We start from the raw sequence: 24,467 nt of genomic DNA on the forward strand, positions 1-24,467 counted from the left end.
CTCATGAAGAAATAGTTTAATATGTTTTTTTCACTGCCTGCTCAGCATCAAATAAGCATGGGATATACCATTTAGCAGACGACAAGACCTGAAGAAGCCCAGAATTGAGAAGGAATTCCTGCAAAGGTATTCAATACATCTTCAAATTGCTTTGATGCTCTATCCAAAATGACTTGGTGGGAAAGGCAGAAGCCAGTCCTACACAGGACATAATGCAAAGTCAGTCAAAACAAGTGATCTCTCCCAGAACCTCTGCAGCTTCCTCTAGACGGTAAGTGGTAAAGTTTGAGCTATATCCTCAAGCAGACTGTCTTAGCAGCTCCATTCCTGGCAAAGTTTAGCCATGCACTTCTACTTCTACACAACGCTAATGTGTCCACATGGTTTCCAAGTGGATAAAATCTGCCTCACCAAAAGGTGCTGTATAGCCAACTGCTAAATCAGGTAAACATAAGGATTTCTTTCTTACAGGCAAGGGTGCCGCATGCCTGCCTGCTCCACCACCCCTTCCCAGGAGAGCTACTTTGAACTACAAAGTAGCCTTTTCATATCTTAAGACAGCTGCCCTCTCCCCCCCAACCCCTTTTTGGTCCTCTCAGAGACACGTCTCTTCAGGCCTAACAGATTCAGATAAACCAGCTTTCAAGCTCCAGCTAAGTGTTTTGTATTAAAAGCCAAAGGCCTTTTGCCATTCCTAAACAGCCTCATCTGAATTGGATTCCCTCTCTTAATTCCATCATTCTGTATGGTTGTAGCAGGCTGACAGATTAACAATATACTGTGAGTTCAGTCTCTTCTTAGAGACAGATTGGTGCTGTCTATCAGACAACTCCAGAAAAACTGTAAGTTGTAGCTTAATTTTAAAAGCAGTGGATTTCCAGCTGCAGAGGTATCACTATGCATTCATTACTTATACATGTTTATGACTGCCTACTTTTTGTACATGAGATGAACAGGCTTACAGATGGATCGCAGAAGGCTTCAAGTATATGATAGGGCATTCATTCTCTCAACACTAGAGAAGACTCCTCTCCATATGTGGTGCCATACAGCCAGGAGAAATCCTGAGTCTTCCTCTAGCACACAGGAGGGCTTAATGAACCAATTCTGTTCCCAGGCCTTTGCCATTAATTAATTAATGCCATTAATTAATTTCTATGGGAGACTTTAAAATGGAAAAACTTAAACTGAAGGAGACTGTTCTGGTATTAGAGGACATGGATGGCAGCATGGACAGGCATGATGCTGAAATATCACTATGCAGGGCACCTGACTTATTCCTGCTCTGCATAAACTCCTAGGGCTCTGCCAGCATGGGAGAAATAAGATGATTTAAAGGCTTAGTTGCACGTGCTGCTCCGGGCTCCTTGAAGGCTTTCCCACCAGCTGCTCAGAAGGAGCTGCCCGCAGGTGCCGCCCCGCCGCCGGGCGGGGGCGCGGACAGGGCGCGGGCGCGGCGGGGCCGCCCCGGGGCGCGGGCGGAGCGCAGAGCAGCGCAACGCGGCTGCCCGCAGTGAGGCTGCAGCAGCGGCGGCGGCGGCGGCACCATGCCCGCCTTCTCCGGGGAGCGGCTGGTGCGGTGGCTGCTGCTGCTCTCGCTGTGCCTCCCGGGCGGCAGCCCCGCAGGTAAAACCTTCTCGCAGAAATGCGCCTGCCGCCCCTGGCCGGGGTGGGGGGGCGGGAGGAGCTGGGCGGGGATGGCGCGGCGGTGCCCTCCGCCCGGGGTCGGGGTGGGCTGGCGGGAGGGAGGGAGGGAGGGAGAGGGCCAGGCGAGGGAGGCACCGCCTGGGAACGGGGGCTGAACGAAGGGCCTCCTGCCCGAAAGCATCTCTCTGGGTCTTCGGGGTGTCTTCTTGCCACCCAGGACACAACTGGCCTTAAAATGAGACTGTCCGCCGGCCCTGTTCCTATGAAAGATCGAGGCTTTTGTTTCCTTCTGCCACCCCAACCCTCCCAGATGTTGCAGCAGTCTGTGAAACTCCCCGGCACTTCCTTCCCCTCTGTGCTAGTTTCTCCCCTAATACCAAAATGCAGGTGCAGCACCTGCTGCCTTGCCTTGCTCCTTCTGCATAAGCGTTGGGGGATCTCCTAGGCCAGTTAGAAAGTAAAAACTGTTCTTGTGCGTTGCTTCTGATGAAAGCTAACGTGCTTGCTAGCAGTGCCTCGCAGCGTGTTTTCGTAGGTAGCTGATAATCTGGCTCTGATGCTGAACTATGTCTAGTGATACTAAAATTCTGTGATCGAAGAGTTTATGCTTTCTGTCTCACAAATAAGAAGGTTTATTAGTTCACGGGTGCAGGACTCAGAGGTAAAGACAAAGTATTCAGTTGCTGTTGTATCTTTATCGAATAATGTGTTATTAAGTCTTAAAAAAAAAAATCCCCAACCCTGTAAGTTCTAAACTAGTAAATTACTTAAATATCAATACACCTAGTGGGTTTTGAAGAATGCTTTTTGGAGGATTTTATATTGCATTTTTAAATTCAACATTTAAAATATTCATGAAGGAAACTGGACTCAAACATTTTGAACTAGATGCCTCTAATGGTTTTCTGTAGTTCAAGAGCAGGCCAGCCACTTCTAAGGAGATATGAAGTTATTTATAAAATTAGTGGTTTTCCATTGTTAATCATTGTTTTTGAAGTGTGGCAGGGTTACACTGAACAGTAATGGAAGAAAATATCAGGCTATTGATATTTGCCATGCAAGATGGAAGTAATAGAGCATGTTTTGCTAAGACCGGAAGTTCTACCTGCTATATGTATGTGACCGTTAATGTTGTGAGTTTAGTTAACCATCAATGACTTAACTCCATTTTCAGTGTACAGTATGCAACTAAGTAGTTAGATATTTCTTGGTGCCTCTGTTCCTCTTCCTAAATACTGTTCCCTCCTTGATGTTATCATCATTTCAATAAAATTTTTAGAAGTTTCGTATGAAAATGTGAAAAGGCAGAAAACTTGTTTTGCAGGTCTGTAGCTTGTTGAAACTAGTGTGTGTGTGTGTATATGTATTATATATATATACACACCACATATATGTGTGCATATGAGAGATTTACTTAGAAGTCCTTTCTAACAGTTTCTTCAATCAATGAAAAAGTTTTGTTATTGTCAATGGACTTAACGTTTGTAGGAACCTGTCAGGGACATCATGACAAGCAAGTCATAATGGTATTAATTTTTTTGCTGGTGACTACTACCATTACTACCAAAAATTATACCTCAAGGGTCACTGAAGCAATTCTAAATTTCAGAGTGCACTTATGCAAAACCATCTGGGCAGCTGTATCCTTTTCTGTCATAAAATCCCTGTTTGGGGAATAATTTCCCCAAATCTACTATCTTTCTAAAGGGATGGATATTATGTCTAGTTTTGATCCAATATTAGTAATTGGGGTCACCTGTGTTAGTGACCCTTTATCTGTATAAAGTAAGGCTGGTTTTCATATTTATATTAAACACTTTCGTATTCATGTAATAGGTTTGGTAAGTGGAAAGGCTTCATGCTGTAATTTCCACGCTGTCTTAAATGCGGGGAAGAGTTTTTTTGTTTTTCCGTTAGCTGATAATTTGCAAACACTTGGTCAAGCACAGGCACTAGCTGAACACCACATCAAAGGGAAGTTAACACCTCCTTGGAGGGAGATATGCTAAAACTGCCTTCTAGTGAGGTCCAGAAACAAGATGTATTCTGGAGACGTTTGCAGGTTCACTTAAATTTGAATCGCCACAAGCATGTTTCTTCAAACAGAAAATTAATGTTTGTGGTTAAATGAAACCTAAGGAAGTACCACATGCAAAAGGACTGCGTCACTGATGGTGGGTTAGATATCCTACAGCTGGTCAGGCAGATACCAAAAGGGAAAAGGCTTCCTAGTTTTTATTTTGGGATAAGTAGCTTGAATAGTTTTGAATTCTGTCAACTGTATCTTTTAAGTCTTTAATTGTTGAATTTTTCAAAATAATTAAATAAGCAATCACCTCTGTGTTGAGTTGAAGGTAATTTCAGAGTAAATACTAAATGCCAAGACACGTTCTTCAGAGCTTGTTGCTTTATTTAGTTGCCTGGTTTAGTTGCATTGTATGTTGCCAGATTCCTTTAAGAAAAGCAGACTTAACGCATCCTATCTTGTAACTTCTGCCTCTGAAAACTCACACAAGTTATGCGAGCAGAGGAAATGTCTCATTTCCTATAGGCTTTGCTTCGTTGTTGGTTTTTCTGGTTTGTCCTGAAGGAACGACTGTAATCAGGGTGTTCAGAGCTCCCTTATTAGGGTTTTCTGGTGCCTAACAAGAGCTCGTGCTGTAGCTGTTCCCTTCATAGGGGCCCTATGAAGTTCTCTAGTCTGGGAGCCAATTTCAGATGTTACTGAATGCTTTGTGCATTTGCAGAGAGTATAACTGATACTAAATTAATTGACAATAAATTAAACATAAATGACAAATTAAACCAAGCTGTATCTCAGACTTCTTTTTCAGCCACTTTTCTCTGTTGTGCTTTTGTGAAGATACACAAGTGGGCCAGGCTGTCTGTAGGATTCTAAAGCAAAAGCAAAAAATGTAAAAGCCTGAAATTGCTCTGATAAGTACAGTAGATCCCCTCATTAAAATATTGGTGGTACTACGGAGCAGAGGAAAGGCAGAAAAACAAATAAATGATCACGTGCTCTCATCTGCGCTTTCCTCTATAAAGACTGGGGCAACAAGAACCCAGCAATTCACCACTTTCATTGGTTAAATCTAATGCAAATCAATTATGGGCTAAGACATTTAGCCCTGAGCCAATAGCTTCTGAGAAGTTACTCTACTTAACATCACTGTCTGGCTTGATGACACTGGTCATCTAGTGCTGGTTCGTGTTGATCTTCTATGCTGTTCAGCAGGGTGCATATAAGAGGACAAGACAGAGGTGCGATGTTACTTCTGTGCTACACAGGTTTACATATGGACAGATATGAGCTAAGATATAGAAGCAACTCTGACTAGAAATTATGTTACTTGACTCTTTTCAATTGGTATGTGAATCAAGGAAGAAAGCCAAGATGAAAACTCTTACTATGCAAACCATGTTGCAGGTTATCTGGCTTCCTTGCAGAGAGATAACAGAGCTGCTGTACAGCTTGGCACTGGCACCTTCTAAATTTATCATCTTGGAAGATTTTTAATTACTATGCAGGTGACTAAGCTGACACAGTCGGGTGATCCATGACAACCATAGACTGTCTCAAGACACTGCACAGATGTAAAATTCATTGACCTTTCTTCAACCTTATCCTTAATATCAGAAGTATAATAGCCTTCCCTGCTCTCATCAAGCAGAGATCAAGCAGAACTACTGTCCTAACCAACCAAAGAATCTTCATTTTTGTACATTCTGTAAGGACCATGAATTCTTAATACAAGAGTGACACAGCAGCATGCTCAAAAACTAAACAAATCCTGTCCCTCTTCCCCTACTGTCCTTTATTCAATCAAGAACATAAAGCAAAACCCTGGAATCTTGCCTGGCTCTTAACAAAAACTGTTCTTATAGGAACAAAATTAGATTTGTGATGGTGGTAAGGAAGCTGGAACCTGGAAATAGTGATTAGTATTACTTGGTGAAATCCATGTTCCATGCCAGTGATGCCTTTTGCTTTGTTCATCAGAGTCATAATGAAAGGTGAGGAGGTTGTTTGTTATGTCCCAAAACAGGATAGGCAGATGTCATGCTGTAATGGAGTTCTTACACTATTACTGAATCTGCCAGTCTATGTCTAAAAGTAATAAATTAGCGTCAGTGTTAAGCTGTGATTGTCTAAGCCCAAAGACAAGACAAGATTTGAGTACAGATAATACATTTTATTGGACTACTGAAATAACCTGAAGGGCTTTGCCTAACGGTAGGCTTACTACATGAAAAGAAGGGCTTGTCTTTTTATAGAGCAGATCTGAACAAAGAAGCTCTCTTTCAGGTCAAAGGTCAAATAAAAGATACTACTGCTGTTCTCCCAATCTTTTGTTGTCTAAAATAAGGTAAACTATCTGAAATTCAACTGATGTACGTACAGCCGAAATACTATTATTTTACTTAGAATTTAGGAAAAAAGAAATGCAAATAGTAGGCTGAGGTGAGGGACTTCTGTTAATTCTTCTCATGAACTAGATATTTCTAACTCAGCCCTACTGAAAAGGATTAAAGTTTCTTTATGCATTTTTTTCTTTTTAGATCTACCCATGACAACACAAGATGCCAGCCAAGCTAATGGGAATTTTTTGACTCAAATGCCAACTGGACTTAATGAATCATCTCCTGGTAATCGTTTTACTTCAGTACACCTAAAACTGTAATGTTTTTCCCAGTCCTCCTAAGTGGAGGATCGATAAAGCCTAAGTATTACGCGGCGTTTACAACTTCATACTAATTAAATCCTTTGAATCCTCTTCAGAAGAGACAGAAGCAAATGTATCATCTAGGCCTTCTAAAGCCACTGCAAAAGTTTGTGTCATCAGAATCTTCAGGCCTGTGCGAAAAAGCTATCTGACTGCCACTTGCGTGGTCCACTGCCGTTATGCATATGTGCCATAATAGCAGGTATTGATTTTAGAGACTGGACAATTCCCAAACTAGAACAGGAGGTTCTGTTCTAGCACTAATTCCTGAGTTTTTGATATGAGGACTCCTTATGCTTCTGTGTTGGCACAACGTGCAATAATGTCTTCATGTCACTGGACCTACTAGCTTCAGCTATTTATATCTCTTAAAATTCAGGGAAGTGTCCCAACCTTCTGCTGTCCCTGTACTTTATTTACTGTACTCCAGATAATTCTGGCTGTGATAGGGAGCCAGAATTAGGGAACTAATTATTATTCCCTAATAAAGTTCCAGATAAGAGAATAAATTGGTGATTGTTGATCTCAGCTTTCTTTTCTCTGTAAAGATCAGCACTGCAGAAATTCAGCCATGCATTAAAGCTCATGCTGATTAATCCAAATACAACATGGACTAATCTATATTTATACATGAACTTGGGGCAAGTTCTGACAAGTAACCCCAACCATAGTTCTCTCTTTGAAGATGGTAATGCTATTTATTTCATGTTCATCTTCTGAGCTTTTTAGCACAAAGTGCGTGAGAGAAAGTGAGTGCAATAGCTAATAGATGCAGTAACTATGCATACATATGCATATATGTATGCATGAGCTGAAATACACAAGATCTTTTGTATAATATGACCTCACCTAACTATTTTCATTTGGTATGTGAATTAAAGAAAGCCAATGTGAGAATCCTATTGGTGTGCAAGCAACTCTACAGGTTGTTTAGAAGTTCTATTATTTATCTGCAATGAAACTATACAACCTGGCACTAGTGTTTTCTAAATCTATTGTCTTGGAATTTCGGTTACTAACTAGGTGATGCATGCACTAGGCTAACAAACTCTGGTGATCCATGACAACCTTGTAATGCTCTGAGTGTTTGCACATACAGATGGAGGAACAATTTCGGACCTTCTGCAGCCTTCACATTTAATTTCAGGGGAAAACATTTGGGCCAGTTTGATCTCTGCCTGATAGAGAAACAAGGCCTGCTCGTGCTCCTTTCCAGAGAAATGGTACTTAGTGTCTAGGGCTGGGAGATGGTTTCATAATTTGGTTGCTTTAAAAAAAAAAAACACCCATGTTTGGGACCAGTGGGTGGGACTGACAATGTTCTGCTATCAACAACTATCAAATGCAGTAGCCTAAAGCTCTGTTCTTCCACATCATTCACCTTAATATACAGGTTTACTGTTAGTTACACTGGTTGAAGGACAAGGCAAGGTATGAAAGCACAGATGGGACAAGCCAGGCATAATGCTGATTGCCTGTGGCATAGCATACCTAGTGTTGTGAGCTGACATGTTGAGAAAGAAAGAAAAAACTTGCCTTACAGAACTGGCAAGCAGTTCGGGAGGCATGCAGGACCTCTGCTTAAGCTTGCTCAGATTGCTGCAAACCCCTAGTAGGGACCTCCTTTAGCACACCAGAGTGTCTGGCAACAACTGTAGCTGGGAGGCATGTGTTTTTAAGACCTTTGAGGTAAACTTCAATATTTTATGCAGGGAAAGGGAAGAAGAAATAATCTGAGACTGTCTAGGCTTTCAGAGATACCACTTCCACTGCCCAGTGATAACTGTCACACAGTGATAACTCTGTTGCCTCTCTGCTTAGCGAGGACTGAAGCCATAGCCCTGCTTTCCTCTATTTTTCTTTCCTGCTTTGGGACCTTTTCAGTCCTTGGGCAGGAAAGATCAGGATGCCCCTTTCCTTCTACAAAAACTGGAATTATTTTCTCTGTCTCACTGCTTATATAATTTCTGAAATGTATTATAAAATAACTGACAATTATTTTGCAAGCATGTAAACCACATATGGTTGTGTGATTTCTATTTCTGTTTCATCACTTTAATTGAAAGAAAACTAAATTTGTTTATAACAGCTTGCTTTTTCACCTTTCAGACCCCGTGAAAACTACACAAATTATCAACCGACAAACTCGGGAGAGCATTTCAGATCACTCACCAGATGGACATAATGTATCTACACCTGGTAAAAGCAAGCATATGTCATCTTAAACTTGAATTGTTAAATATCAGTTACTCTAAGGTTCCAGCCTGGGTTATTATTCATCATGTGGTTATGAAAGATTTATGTTAGTTGATATTACCAGGATATATAGATTGATTAAATTAAGGAGGATTTAAATCCTCCTTAAAGCTGTATAGAAAATAATCATGGAAACTGGAAAAATTGAAAATTGCTGTAATGGTACTGAATTGACCTTTCCTTTAAGTATAATTTCTACTATCTTCTCCTAGGGATTGTACTTCAGTTCACTGGCAACTTGTATGCAGACAGTACAATACTAATGAAAGTTATTTGTGTAGATCTGAACAGATGATGTTTTCTTAGCTGGCCTAAATGTGTTGTTAAAGCTGTAGTTCATCCATTTGCTTTCCTGTTCGTTCTTGAAATGCAGGCAGCACAAGAGCAAATCTAGTGGTAGGAACCAGCTGTGTTTTGTGCTTCCTATTGCCTACCTGACAGCTGTATTGAGCTTTATAGAGCTTTATAAAGATAGTCTCTGAATAGTATGCTGTCCATAGTGCTACAGTGGGATTTTGCTGGCCTTCCTAGTCGCTTTAAATGTCACTTCCTTTCCTGGAAGGAAGGGAGTATCTTTCAATCAGGCATCTGATGGTGCTTAACTATATTCTTTGTGTAGGGAAGGAAATTCCCTTCAGTATAGAAGGAGGTTTGTGGAGTGGTGAGAAACTCTGACCAGATTCCTATTTGTCCAGGCCACTCAGTGGAGTTGCCTCTGGAGTAGATAATTTACCTCTATCTTTCCGGCTGTGTTAACTTGTAATGGTTTTGAGAATAACAATGGTCTGTCCTTCCATTTCTTCTCCTTGTTTTTTTTTTACTTTTTATTTAATTTTCTGAGTCTTACTTAAATATTAGTCCCATACAGTCCTAGAAACCAACCAGTAGGCTTTAAGAAAAGCATGTGTATAGGTGACTCTTTAAATCGGTCTGTAAAATAGGTAGCTATTCCATTTTACAGTACCTTCTTGTCATTCACAATTGCTTTATTCTATTAAAAAGCCAGCAGCTGCTATCTTAAAATGGGGTAATTACTATAATAGTGGCTGCAAAACACTGCTACTTTTAAAACTTTGACCCTTAATGCATAAGGTGTATGTAAATAATCTCCATAGGTATCAGCCTTTGGGAAGATTCCTGCTTTCAAAAAAAAAAAAAAGTAAAAAAAAAAAAAAATTACAGTTCCATAGTGACATTCTGCTGCATGATTGCCCCTTACGTTATAGGATCATAACGTATCACTTCACTTCCCCCGCAATCTTGTTAGGTCCAGATCTGACCACAGAAGACTTCAAGCAGGCAAATGAAGAGAAAGCAACTAATTTCACTTATATGGTGTATGAGATACTCCTATCTGGTAAGTATGTTACTTTATTTACTAGTTCAATTGAAAGCTTACAATTGTGTGCAATCTTTTGTATAAGCTGGCAAGTATGAAGTTATAACCAACTTCCTGGATAACTAAAATGCTGATCTAACTGGTAAGTAGGTAAAATTTGTAGAGATCAATTAGAAGTCCTTTACAAAGTTTTGGAATAATATTTTAAGAACATAATAGCACAGCATTTATATTTTATTTTCTTCTGGCAGAAATAATGAGGTAGCTTCTTGTTCTGCTATGAGTATTCTTGATACATGGCTCTCTGCTTATACAGATGCCACCCGTTCTGTTTTTAGCCACTTCTTAATCTGACTGTAAAAACTTGCGCTACTGTGAAGCTAATACCATTTTCAAAATCACTTTGATCAGAAACAACCACACTGAGTTGTTTGGCTCACTTACTGAGTTTAGTAAATGGATCTAATAAATAAGTTGCTGTAATTAGTTTTGCTCTGCTGTGAAAGACTGAGGTGTTGAGTAAGACTCTAAGCTTAACTCCAGTTCAATGGATTCTGTAATATTTCAGCTAGGACTTGGAGTTCAAGGTGTGCTGTTCCATAAACTTCAAATGTCTCTGTCAGACCCAAATAGGGCTTAAAATATTTTACAGCAGTAGCTTTTGCTTTTTGACTTCAACTACATCTTGCTGCTTTTTAGACTTGAATTTCATTAGTAAGCTAGCCAGCTGAACTTTAAAACTTCCTTCCCTCTTGGAAGGGATTTCAGCTGTGAAAAACAGCCCAATTTTTTACTGATCAAGGATATGCCTGGGGTTGAGGTGGGTCCCAGAATAACTTCTCATCAAGTATTCAGGTGCACTAACCGCGGTTATATCCAGAAGGCATAAAAGGAAAGTCCAATTATGAAACAAAATGTCAGTGTCTGAGAGTACAAAGTAGGTTATTTTTGCTTTGTTTTGTTTTTGCGTAAAAAGTTCTTATAGATCAGAGAGCATGTCTGTTTGCTGTTGAAACCTACTGTCCATTTATGCACATACTGTATACTCAAGAACCTGGTTAAAAGATGAAAAAGGGTCAGTTTTCCTACTGTTTGGGAATCTTTTCACATTACTATATGTAATGCTATTTGTGTGCTAATAAGAAGGCAAAGGCCTCCTTATAAATAAAAGCGTTTGAAGATTACGATTTCAAGATGAGTACTTCACTGGCAAGAAGGCAGTACCTATAAGTTCAAGGTATCAGGAAAATTTGCAACTGGCTGAAAACAAGATATTTACAAGTCTAACTCTTTTTGATATTACTAATATATCTTTTATTTCATATGTTTACTAATATATATTTAATTCAATAACATCTACTCATTCCATTAGTGCTAAATTTTGCTTTTTAATAGCAGTGCAGTCAAAAAGGAGGTTTAGACAGTGAGCATAGTGAGAAGACAGTTCTCACCAGAAAAAAATAAAGTACTTAGTATTTTGATTTGAGTTAAGTGACAAAGAAGCATAGGCCTCTCTTGCTTTCAGTGAAGTGGATATCTGTGTTTCTATATGTGAGCCCATTAGCAAGTTCATCTATAGAACAAAGTGACTACCTTTGTTTTGGTAATGCATATGTATCCTTTTTTCTCTTGGACATGTTTTATAAACCTATTGTGAAAGGCTGATGGTCTAACATTGTAGTTCTGCTAAAATCAGAAAGTATAAGAATCAGAGATCATACCTATGTGTAATCAAGCACATCTCAAACACAATCTTTCAAACTTTTCTTCCTCTAAAATGAAGAAATATGATGTTTATTTCATAATCACTTGTTAGGTGTTTCTGGTACTTCTGTGGAAAAAAATATCACTTTGGACAGCTCAGCTAAAGTTGAGCTCTCATGCAGCCTGGCTGGTAAATATCCTCATTTGAAAATTCTTCAAGTAGCTTGGAAGAAGGGAAATGAAACAATCAAGCACATCAATAAAACGGAAAATAGCTGGAGCATCCAGTAAGTAGCATTCTTGGCAGTTTGACTTGCAGGTTGTGATGTATTATATCACATGTGAATACACAGCCAAAACAAATTACATTGTATATATTGGTAGAGTACAAACCAAATTCCATTGATTATATTAATGGCCATAATCAACATACTGAAACTGAAGAAAAAGAAAAAAGGTTGCATCTCCCTGAGCATGGAGGAAAAGCTCCTACTTTCTTCAGTGCTGGAGAAACAAGCATTCTTCCAGACAGGAATATAGGATAAGGACCTGGTTCTTCCAGCTTGTAATTTTGTTCAGTAGTTGAAGTAATAATCTTGGCCTACTGTGCTGTTAACTATCTCCCCCAATTTCTACCATTCTTCCCCCAGCCCCTCACCTGCGCCTTGCCTGACAGAGGCATTCTGATAAACTGACCACTGATGCCCGTCAGTTTTTTTTCTCCATAGTCAACAAAATGAAAAGAGAAGAAAGAATTGGCTTTACAGAAAATAACTATTTAAATTGTTGTAAAGCTTTTCTTAACTCTTCCTGTGTTTCCCCACTCTATGGAGACTCTAGAAATGTTGTAGAAAGTCGTCTTCAGTTTATACAATTTACTATTGGATTCTGAAAATCTATAATAAATGGGCTAATTTTAACCAGGTAATCTCATGTTGATTTCTGTATGTCTTCAGTTTCTTAACCTCAGTTATGTCCATATAAAATTTCTGTGATGAAAAAAGTGAGACATTCTGTCACTTTTCTGCTGCTCCATATGCACAACTACTACCCATGTAAATTTTTTAGCAAAGTGCTTGTGAAGTAAGTGGACTCCAGCATTTTCTCGGTTGTCAAACTATTAGATGACAGCTCTTTAAAATTGTTCTGTGTTAGAAAATATTAACCCATTGACTAACAGGCTTTAGGAAAGAGCAAACTATTTAAATTATCTGCTCTGATGTCCTGCATAGCTCATGCTATAAATTTCACCTGGTAAACCCACATCTAATTCAATAACTTGTTCAGTTGGGTCATATTGCTTAAAAGACATCTTGTCTTCTCTGGGGACCTATAAGCAATAAGGATGATAATGGTGTTCACATTCCTTAGCAACCATGTACTCTTTCTTCTTTTTTCTTAAAAATGTCCTGCTGTTTCTACATTGCTGAAACACTAGGATTCACCTTTAGTGCAATGTTCTGTGCTCCACTGCTAATCTCGTCTAGCTTCTTTGTAACTACTACTGACGGCTAACTAACATTATAAGACAGCAAAGAAATACAAGCAACAAAGTTTCACTGTTTTGCTCTTTTCTATTTTAGGTTGACAATCACAGATGAAAATGAACTGGGAAGTTACAGTTGTACTCTTAAAGGTGAAGAAGAAGAAGAACTCAAAGCTGTGTTCCATTTACAAGGCAAGTTGTGTTACGTTTTATTGTTTCGCTTTACCATTGAAATATTGCATTAATAGGGTTTCTGGATAGTACGGAAATTCCAAGTTAGTTTGATAAGCAGTGGCTAATGTAGTTGAGCTAAATGGGAATCTGTCAAATACAATTTCTATAACATGGAGACAGGGAGGAAAAACTTCAAAAGAAAAACTCAAAAGCATTTCAAACAAAATTTGATAACAATCAAAGGAGCAGGTAAGCCTACATTTTTCTGAAGGAATAACTGATTTCCCTTCCTCCCCATCCCTCCAGCAGCAGTGAATAGTCATCACTTGCAGGGGGGAATGGAGGGGGAAGGCATGCCAACAATAAAAACCCTTTAATGGAGTCTCAGATCAGTTATTGAAAAAGCAGAGCCAATGATATGTAATTTCTGAAAACTTGGACTGAGACGATTTGGTGTTATCACCAGTGATCAGTGATGACTGGCAGAATAGAGGCAAATTTTTGGTGAACAAACTGTTATTTCTGAATCAACATATTATTGCTCAAGGGCATCTTTATATTGCATGTAAGAGCATCCCTTTATACAGTTAGAATGTGCTTCACTGGTAAGTATGAATGAAGAGCTGAGCACCTGGATCTTTCTTCTGTTTTGTTTTTCCTGCCCACCCCCCAACCTTCCTCCTCCAGTAATTTCAGACTTGCATCTCCAGATGTCAGCATTGCTATCGTCAAGTCTTGGATAGCAATGCTGACATCTGCTTTCAAACCTTCAGCCAGGGGAGACTAGCTTGTAATACTAAGGAAAGACAGAATTGTACTAATTTTTTCAGACCTTTTCACCTCTAAAAATGATTATATTTTTCTTGTCAACATGTGAGTAAGACTTAGCTGAATAGCTATGCAAGTCTGAATAGGTTTACAAAAGTCAAAGCAAGCCTTATTCTTCTGAAAGCATAAAATAACTATTTTAGTAAGGGCAAGAGTTAATTGATAGGGAAGTCACCTTTTCTAGAACACAGTGCATAGGACTGGTTGATTTCTTACTACAAGATGGGAGAATGCACTCAACCATTGGGAAGCCAGCCACATCTGAGGCCATACAAAGTAATGGCTTGACACTTTTCAAGATTAATGCAAGTGTGAAGGAAGTGGGAAAGAGAAAGCTTTGAGTTTTCCAGTCAATGCAGTGAGAATAATTCTCAAACTGATGGCTAACATGTTGGTAGAGCACTTTACTATACACAGTGGTTAAAATAATCGCTATTGTTAACTAATTCTGTTGCAAAGGTATTTCTGCCAGTCATCAGCTAGGCATTGTGTTGCCTCTTTTGTTTCTCACTGCCACAATCCTGGCCTAGCACAGCCCTGAAGATTTTAAGGAGTTAAACCTTAGGGAGTTGAAGAGGAGTTACTTCCTTGCAGACATTCAGGGATTAACTGCTCTGTTACAGAGCCAGGTCCTAGAGGACCTGATGAAATATATTCATGTCCTTAATCATGGCTAATGTGTTCATATGAATTGCTGGTGTGTCTAGAGCTCTGCTTTGCTTCTGACCAGCATGGCCAATCTTTTTAAGTAATGTAGAAATCTGCAGTGCTGAGTACAAGGGTTTTTGTATTCATTTTCATTTGTTCTAATCTTTAATTTTTCAACCTGCCTTTGTTTTTTTGCCTCTTATAGGTTGCAAAGGAAGTGGCAGCAGTTCATTAATAAAATTTGTCCTTTGTATTGACAGCAGTGAAGATGGTCTGACATGGCTTTTTAGAAGGATAAAATGTTTAATGATTAAATCATAATACACACAGAGAAAACTCACTGGTAATGAGGCTGGAAAGCTGAATTGCTGTATGGTGCTAAAGTATAAATGACAACTAAGCTCTCTTGTGATGTTGATCTAGAGTTGGACAAGTTCCAAGAAAAGTAATGAATATATGACGTGAATTTACTTTAGCCATATCTTCTGAGATTGCAAGCAGTGTCCTTAACAAAAATTGGTATCATGTATATTCCAGGAATGGGTGTTTGTAAGTTTAAACACTCAGAAGTGAGCTTCTCAAGAGAATAAGACTTGTGCTCAACCAGTCAATGAGGGGAGGGAGCACGAACAATCTTAGTTTATATCAATCTGTTCCACCATAACTCTGCTGAAAGCAAATGTTTGGACTTTTTGGTATTGTGTGACTGATAAAGTTTTAAAAGTGCACTAGATCTGTACTTACAAGATAGAGCAATGAAGCTTAAGAGGTACACTATAAAATAAATGGATCTGAGGAAAACATATGCTAGTAAGCCTTCAAAGAAGAAGGGAGAGGTGGGGGAAGGGGAAATAGATCCTCTATCATGATATCTGCTCAACTAACTACATTTATGGAATGCCTCAATATATTGAACAGCATTGTATGGGCTTCAGCTCTTGGAAGGCTGTGGTGCATCTGCAGTTACAATAGCTGGGACAAGTAGCTCTAAAGTTATTTCTTGTGGCCAAAGTCTGCGTTTCGCAAGATCGGACCAAAAGTACTTTTTACTGGCATACACCAAAAAGTCATTGCTTCAACTAAGAAAAAGTTTGCAGCTACAAAACTCCCTCATTCTGCAATTTGTCATAGTTATTAACATACAACTTGCTGATACTGTTATTTGATAACATTACAGCTAGAATAGAAGCTTGTCAGTTTTTGCAGATGGAGTGAAATTACAGGAAAAAAAAGCTAATTTCAAGTGCAATGGAGTTGAAACATGTAGTTCACAGGTGTTGGGGAGGACAAGGGGAAAAACTACCATAGTCTGATTCTCACTTAATTTTCAAGGTTATTTGTCAACTTTTAAGGTTGTATGGCGACTGAGCGCAGGATTCCTGTAGCCTTCTGCAGAAGTTATGTATACAGAACATCAGCCTGAAATGATGCTTCATTAAATCATGTGTCCTAAATGACATAACTATCTGAGTTATTCAAGGAAAATAAATGATTGCACTGCTATAAATGCATATCTAAATATATTTTATCTTTTTTTAATATTGTAGTTAAAACCTGTAGCACTTACATGCTGAATTTTTTCCTGTTTGTTCTTAGTACCAAAAATTGAAGACAAAGAAAAACCCATTATCAGTTATGAAGGAGATTCAGTTGTAATGATATGTAAAAGTTCCAATTATACTCCCATCACTTGGACCTGGTACCTGACCAATGGAAGCGAACAGGTAAGTCTTCCATCTGTTGGGCAAACAAAATAGTATGGCAAAACCCATATACTTTGTTTTTGTATACTTTACAAACACTTGCTTCTTGCTGTAGGTTCTACAAATTGCATTTCCATCAGTGTTAATGCAAATCTCTGAACACGGAAAAAAGTCATCTGTGTCAACTAGAAGTACTTTTTATCACAGAGGTGGTGTTTCTGTTCTGGTTTGTATTTGGAAAGGGGGGGAGGGTTGTTTCTTTTCTAAATTCCCTACCCTAAGAACATTACAGCTAGAGAAGAATAAAACAAATCAGATCAGTCTTGAAGTACTTGTTTTCACTGCATTAACGACAGCTGTAATTCTTGAATCTCACTCATTGATACCGAACAATCTCATAGCAGAACACCTCTTGGACAAGGTGAAGGTAAGGTTTTGGAGGCTTAAGGGGGAACATGAGCATATGCCTCCTCTTCCTCATTCTCCTAACTAACTTTGTGTTTCCCAGCCAATGTGACCTCTTTGAGGCACTCGGCCTGAAGGAAGTCATCTCATGGTGGAAACTGATGTGAAATCTCCTCAGTTCCTGCCTTGAAGACTGTGAAAAGCTCTAGCTTGGCAGTTTCCCTTCCTCACATGCTCACCTTCCAGGATCCCCCTTAGCCTTGGCAGCATGGCTACTTTTAGTCCTCTACTGGGAGAAGCACTATCAGTGGAGAGGCGGTAAATAGATGAGGTCTCTTCTATATTGCTGAAGAGAAGAGAATGCACTCTTGAGAGTATATTGACTCATTTCCTGGTGCAGGGCCACTCCCAGCTCTGCTTCATTTAAAGCATATTCTTTGTGCTGTGGTGAAACCTGGACATCAGATCCTGACATCTAAGACTGCCTTTGTCAGTGGAGAGTCAATACAGTCAAGGGTACCTTTCATCTGATCCCAAATTACTAAGGCAGGTCAGATAATTTGCTCCCTAAAAGTGCATTTTTCTCCACTGATTATAAAGGGAAGACAGGGTGAGTAGCTAAGATAAATCTTTCCCTTGGAGGTAGACTAGACGTGCTTCACAAATGCCACTTGTTCCTAATTCATTTTACGTCTTTCTAGATATAATGCTGTATAGAATTATAAATGTTGATAACATAAATTTGATTAAACACTTTCTCATTGCGTTAGTAAGACTTTTTAATGTATTTTTCTGTTTTTAGATTGCCATTAATGATTCTTTGCTGTCAGACAAATATGTAATTGATCGAGTACCTGCAAACACAACCCATCTCAAGATATTGAAGCTTACTAAGAAAGATGATGGTGCATACTGGTGTGAAGCTGTTTTTCAACTAGGAAAAAGTAAAGGAAAGCTGAAGCTTAAAGTTCTCACCTTCATGGTGCCACTCAAACCATTTCTAGCAATACTGGCTGAAGTTATTATTTTAGTAGCTCTTGTTTTCCTCTATGAGGTGTACTCTAAAAAGAAGGAGAAGCCCGCAGGTAGGCTTTTAAATTATTCTTAATGGAATATATTGAATTTAGTGCCTTACTTTCGACTGTAGTTTTTAAATTGAAAACTGTAAAACATGGCCCATGCCACCTCATATATAAGTTCTGTGCAATAGTTACCTCTTTTTTTCTCCTATAAAATAATTGTTTCTAGAATATTGTGTTATTTAAGATTTTAAATCTGCTACAGGAGTCTTGAATTCAGCTATGAAGTGCATTTGGTATGAAATAAATTACCTATAGAGGGCCTGATATGGTCCTTACCGATTCCGAAGGCATTTGGAGGCTATACCTGTTTGGGAAATGCTTAAGAATGGAACCAGTGTTAATTGTCTTGATGGGAGGAATTTCTAACCATGAGGAAGAAAAAGTAGACATTAAAACAGAATGCACTAATCTTTGTTGCTGAAACAAAGGCACACATATGTGAGTCAACCTACATATGAGGGATTGAACAAAAGTGAAACAAAATATATACAAGAACAAAATCTGATTTTTAGAACTTGATCAAAATCAAATTCTTAATTAACTTTCAGGTATTTCCAGCTGGATAGAAGAATAGAATACTTTGAATGATAAATGTAATACAAAAACAAATAAGCAAAACAAAATCCTAGTTTGATAATTCATTTATTCTATGCACATAATCATTCTTTTATTGAATTATTTAATGTGTATGTTAAACTAAGACCTTATAATCCTTTTTGCAGAAGATGAAAAAGAATTTGAACAAGTTGAGCAACTGTGAGTAATGAACCTATATTCTATATTGAAATATTTGCTCTTTTGCATACTGTAGTGTATTATTCAAAGTTTCATCTTACTGTTAACACAATTGTTGAGGGTTACCTGTAAATGCCCAAGTACAGTTTATTGCCTTAAGCCTTCATAACTCCAGAAGATGCAGAATGCTGTTTTCTTCCTCTCACTTAATTTTGTTTGGAAATTGTTTTCACTTTATTGTCAGATTGCCAAGTAACCTCACTCTAAACTCATTCTAAAAGTCTAACTGTTAAGAAAATCATTTTCAGGTGGAAACTTTTCAGAGGTTTTTAAAAGCCTTTCACTTATGTTGTTTTCCTGTTAACCTTCATCTATCTCTCACTAATATGTGGTCAGAAACCTAATTTTTTAGATGTAGTTGCTGAACCTATGGGATTTGGCATTATTTGGCTGTGTTGGGTGTATATGTAACCTTTTTGTGAAAGGTTTGCTAACCTCCCCTTGTTGAGACAAACTGTACTTCCTTCCCCTTCCCCTCCACCCCTGAAGCCCAGTCATTTCCTTTGGCCTCTGTTATCTTTTATTTCCTGTTAAGATGCATTTCAGTAGTTCCTTTTCTCTTTAGATGTATTCCAGGTCACTCCAATTTTCTTTTCCTTCCTCAATCCCTTCTGCCTTCCTATGCTGATCCTGCTTTGTCCCTCTGAGTGGTACTAATCTTTTCCTTTTGAATTTCTTGCTGCAGTGACCTTTGGTTTCCCTGTGCTGTATTCACTTTCCCACTCTTTTTGCCAATGCTAGCTGAAAATGTATCTTAGCTTTTCTTTCTTTTTTCTACTCTAAACAGTTTTAAAGTTGTAATTCAATTATAGCATAAAGTAGGGATATGTCTTGGTAATATAGTATGCTATTATACTCTAAAATGTTTGGGGATATATCTTAGGTTGAGAATTCAGTACCTGCTCTTGTCACATAGTCCTGTTGCTTATAAACATATTGAAACTGTATTATATTAGAATTGTAACACAGTATAGTGCACTAAAGCAATGATACGTTTTCATCTCTTATGAGATGTGGGATGTTTGTAATGCCATGGCTTTGATCAGTTGCTTGATCTTCATGGAGTTCAGCCTTGTTAAATCTTTCTCATAGGTATCTATCTATTAAACTATGTACTTTTAGCCTGACTTCAATAACTGAAAGTTATACCAACTGCTGGCTACTTAGAACAGATTGGTGTACCAGAGGGAGTAGCTCCAAAGGAACGCTTCTGGTCCATTATGTCAAGTGATGCCTTGTAATGCAGTTGAGTGTGGTGGTTGAGGTACAATTAAAATGTCACATCCAAATGTCACATCCAACAATGCAGTAGATAGGAGGACAGTGACCTGGAAGTATGTTGTGGCAGCAAGAGAACTGTTAACACAGATCTAGCTCAAGTCCTGATTGATACCAGGTTAGTGAGTTGTCAGTACTTCAAAAAGAAGTAGTGATCGGAGATGACAGTTTCAGCCCGTGTTCTGTGGACACTAAGCTGTATATTGTTTGTTGTATATTATTCATCTGGGCATATACTTTATAAACTAATTGTAAACACTGAATGAAATTATACTGCAGCAATATACTAATGGGAATATTATCACTGTTCTTATAACTTTTTCCAGAACTTTTCAAACACCTTTTAGCATTGAGCCTTTTTTACTGGGTTAAAAGATTTATTTTTAAGTCAGTATATTTCATTTACTTCTCTTTTCTCTTTTCTCTTACCTTTACATATCAAAAGAGAAAAATTCAAATACATTCTAGATGTGCTCTGATTTGATTGTGGGACTGCAATGACTGTGCTGATCCTGCATTTTTTTGAAAGGTGTTTGGGAATTTAATCTTTCTTACAGTAAATCAGAAGAAAGCAATGGAGTGGAAAGCAGTAGCACTAGGCACAGGAAAGTGTAAATCCCTTCCTAAAGGAAGGTAAGTAAAAAATAAAACAGACTGAAGTTTTGTTTTCCCTTAAGTAGCCTAACAAAAGGACAATAAAATAAATTCACTATGCCATCCAAATCTGCTGCTTTTATGTGGGAACGACATAGTAGTAGAACCGTTGTTTATATAAAACAGTACATAGTCATTCATGACTTAATGGCAGTAAGACAGTAAATGCAGTAACCTTTTAGTTGAATGCTATCATCATTATCACCACTGCAGCTGAAAAATGCGGTATACCCATTCAGCTCTTAAAATAGAGCCCTTATTAACCTAATTAATCAATTGGTTCCTAATCATGAAACATTTCTGTGAATGCCAATGTAGATGCTGAGATGCGTAAGGATTGCTGATGTATCTGAAGTCCTGCTATCTTGAGCTGTAATTTTGAAGGTTAGGGAGGAACGATGCAAGCGCAATAGCAAGAGGAGAACCCAAAAGTGGGGAAAATGGCATTCCTAGAGATGTAAAACAAGGAGTTAAAGGACTCCAGAAAAGAAGACAGAGCTTAACAGGTGGTGACAAATGGATCAGTGGCAGAAGAAAGCAGAAGATATATAACGCTGTAAAAGCTATAGAGTATACTTCCCTGATTCTCTACCCTCTTTGCAGTCTAATTACAGCCTCCTTCAACTTCTGCCAGCTGTAAATGCTTGTCAGAGGATGGTCTGTCAGTTGAGGACCAATCCTGCACTCTAGCCACTTCCCCTTGTCATTTCCTCCCTGCATCTGGCACCCCAATGTAGCATGTGAAGGTGACAGATGCGACTGCATTCATGTCACTACGGGTATTGTGCTTCTTCCTTCTCACAAGCCATGCACTTGAAGATTGTTTCCGTACCTTTTGTGTTTTAGACTGGGAAGACAGTAGTGTCAGGTAAAGCTCATAGGAAGAGAGTAACAAATCAGAAAACAGTCAAGAATCATACTTTTTTTTAAAGAGTATGTTTTCTCTTATGTCTTTCACATGTTACTGTGGCTTTTAGTTGGTTGCTGTGATAGGCTATAAAGGGCTTATCCCATTTTGGATTCAAGTTCCTATTTTTATGAAGTCATTTTGGCACATGATTCTTACTGAATTACTAAGGATTCACTGACTTGCAAATCAGGTTTCAGTAGGTATCTAAACCCCTCACAAACTGGACTACTCAAATGTTGTTAAGTATAAATGTGCAAATGCAATAAAGTTTGTTTGAAAACAAAAAGGGAAAAGATAAAGCAGAGAAATAATAGAATTCATGTAATAAATAACATGTTTGTTCTTCTTTAATTCAGGAGATTTAAGCCAACAGAATTGGAACACTGTAACCATTACAAAGCTATAGAAGATGTATGCAACTATGCATTTTAAACATCCACTATGCATCTACATAAACTTCTCTATACTTACTTGTGAGAAATAAGATGCTTTAAAAATAGCTGTGAAACTAATCATTTTATACAGACAACATTGTATTCTGATATACTGCATTTAGACCTTTGCTTTCTATAATATCAGTGTTTGTCCTTTTACTACTAAAAGGCAATCATTATGCAACCACACTTCTAGTTATTTTACAGCTGATCTGTTTGATTTTTTGTGCCCTAAATTGGGACTAATTTTGCATTCACTGAATGGGCAGAGTGGGCCCATTATCTAAAAGTGAATATTGAAGACTTCTTATAAAGCTGGACTTGTAAGATCAAAAAATTATTTCCACCGAAGAGAATATCTTTTACTAGCAGATTAGGCAAATGTGTCACACAGCCATTTTTACCAAAGAAATGGTGAAAGGGAAATCTTTATCATGATTTAAATGAAAGATTAATAGTTTTGCAATTTGCTGTGGCCACTAAAATAAAATGTCTTCATTTGAATTTTTGCTCAGATTCATTTAAATCAGGAAAAATATAGGTATATTCTGAATATTTAAGATAAAAATTTCCTTATGATGCCCTGCCATATGGCTCTGCTACCATGCTGTAATTCTAGATAGCCTAAGCATTTCTGTGCAGGTAAAGTTCTATAGCCATATTTCAGAATAGCTGGGAGAAAACAAGCAGAAAGGACACAGTATCATATAGTAATATAACTGAGTTAATTCCCAACTCTTACACAAATTACCTCAGGATCTGAGAGTGCCACAGATGAGCAGTTTTAGGATTGTAATTTGTGCAGAAGATAACACTTTTGGAAGAATAGTTATATGGTTCATATGACTGTAACTTCTGGCTTAATACACAACCAAACAGTCTTTGGTCTAATTGGCATTCCTACTTTCTGTAGCATACTCTACTGTTGTTTAACAAATTCCCACTCCAAACACAGAGAAGGTCTTAAGCAGCGAAAATTTTTAGGGTAATAGGATAAAGCAGGAGAGCTCTGTCATATACAGTTGTAATACTGCTATTATGACTTACCATATTGCCATAGAAGAGCTAGTCGCTGCACTTTGAAATGTACCAATTCATTGTGTTACATATTCAGCAAATAAAAAATGTACAGCTAATGGTAAACCAATTGATTACACTAGTAGCCTTTTTAAGAAAGGGAAAAGTATACTCCTCAAAAGCATTCCTTCTCTCAGCAACAGTGTAAGAAAAACCAGGCAGCGTTTGCAAACTCTTGAGTCAAGAGAAAAGAAAAACCATCTCCTGAATTGCACAGCCTCAGGTGGCTGTTTCTTTCTCAAGACACAAAGTATACACAAAAGATAAAAATGGTGGGGGGGGAGGGGAAGGAATGGAATTAAACTTAATTTTCAGCTTTTATGGTTTGAAAATATCAGGAGGGCTATCATTGGATGTTTTGGTGGGGGAAAATCAGTCTGATCTGTGCATTTTTTGTTTTGAATTAACACTTTAAAATTGTACGAATTAAAGCTAGAAAATGAAGTCTAAATAAAAAGCAATGGGCAGCCTAAAATGATTGACTTTAAGGGCTGAACATTGATAAAGATTTCCCTTAAATATACTGTTTATTGTATTTGGCCTTGGAGTTTCTATGCACTATACAAACAAAAATGAATTTACAGTTTTTATATGAATGTATATTATTGATATGGCAGTATTTTTGTTATAGCGAGTAAATCTTTGTGCAGTTTACAAAAAATATTTCTGTATATTGACTGTTTGAAACAAATTCCAATATTATCACTTTTGTGGAAAATGTATTTTTGTTGGAAACCTAGTAATAAAAAACATAAGTTTACTTACAGATCTATGAATTAGATGCTAAATAAAGAAAAAGGAAGAGGCATAGGTATAATATGAAAGACATGCTATCTGGAAAAACAAAGCAAAAAAAAAAAAAACCCTTTTATCAGAAATGGAAACAACTTATTGCTACCTTCAATGAGTGTTCCCACCTGATCTTGAAACTGCGAGATGAAGTCTTGGCCACGACTGGTGAGTTACATGAATAGAATATTTTGCTGTATCAAATAAAGGCTGCACTAAAGGCAGGCAGGAAATGGACTAAGCATGTGTATTAGATCTATGATGTTTGTTCCTCCTATCATGACTGTATTGCAGACAATTTCTTCAAATTGGCTGCTGAAACTATAGTTTGATCGTGACCTGCCTCCAGCAAGTTCTGCTTGCCATGTCTTCAAGGGACTAGCTGTTTACATTTGGGTTGGCAAGTAGTTTCAGCCTTCATATCCTGTTTGCCTAGGCTCAAACCTTCCTGGGCTCCCCTACAGGGGGAATGATAAATATTAAATAATAAATATTAAATAATTGGCATAACTCCAAAGGTGAAAACCCCCC

At 38.1% G+C, this 24,467-nt stretch overlaps 1 protein-coding gene across 1 annotated transcript; it reads left to right on the plus strand.

The window, feature by feature from the left end:
- The first annotated feature begins 1,436 nt into the window (after window positions 1-1,436).
- Window positions 1,437-23,913, plus strand: LOC138064130 (embigin-like). Its single transcript, XM_068925309.1, has 11 exons — window positions 1,437-1,626; window positions 6,211-6,297; window positions 8,484-8,573; window positions 9,898-9,987; window positions 11,786-11,960; window positions 13,257-13,351; window positions 16,406-16,533; window positions 17,720-18,002; window positions 18,722-18,755; window positions 20,630-20,705; window positions 21,993-23,913. The coding sequence occupies exons 1-10, from the start codon at window positions 1,548-1,550 to the stop codon at window positions 20,685-20,687; spliced, it is 1,119 nt and encodes a 372-aa protein (XP_068781410.1). The 5' UTR covers window positions 1,437-1,547; the 3' UTR covers window positions 20,688-20,705; window positions 21,993-23,913.
- The last annotated feature ends 554 nt before the right edge of the window (window positions 23,914-24,467 follow it).

The sequence above is a fragment of the Struthio camelus genome, chromosome W, assembly GCF_040807025.1.
Source record: "Struthio camelus isolate bStrCam1 chromosome W, bStrCam1.hap1, whole genome shotgun sequence".
NCBI lineage: Eukaryota > Metazoa > Chordata > Aves > Struthioniformes > Struthionidae > Struthio > Struthio camelus.

Coding starts and splice junctions, on each gene's coding strand:
- LOC138064130 (XM_068925309.1), top strand. CDS start 1,548: ATGCCCGCCTTCTCCGGGGAGCGGCTGGTGCGGTGGCTGCTGCTGCTC. Junction 13,352..16,405: donor AGCTGTGTTCCATTTACAAG/GCAAGTTGTGTT, acceptor GTTTGTTCTTAG/TACCAAAAATTGAAGACAAA. Junction 16,534..17,719: donor TGACCAATGGAAGCGAACAG/GTAAGTCTTCCA, acceptor TTCTGTTTTTAG/ATTGCCATTAATGATTCTTT.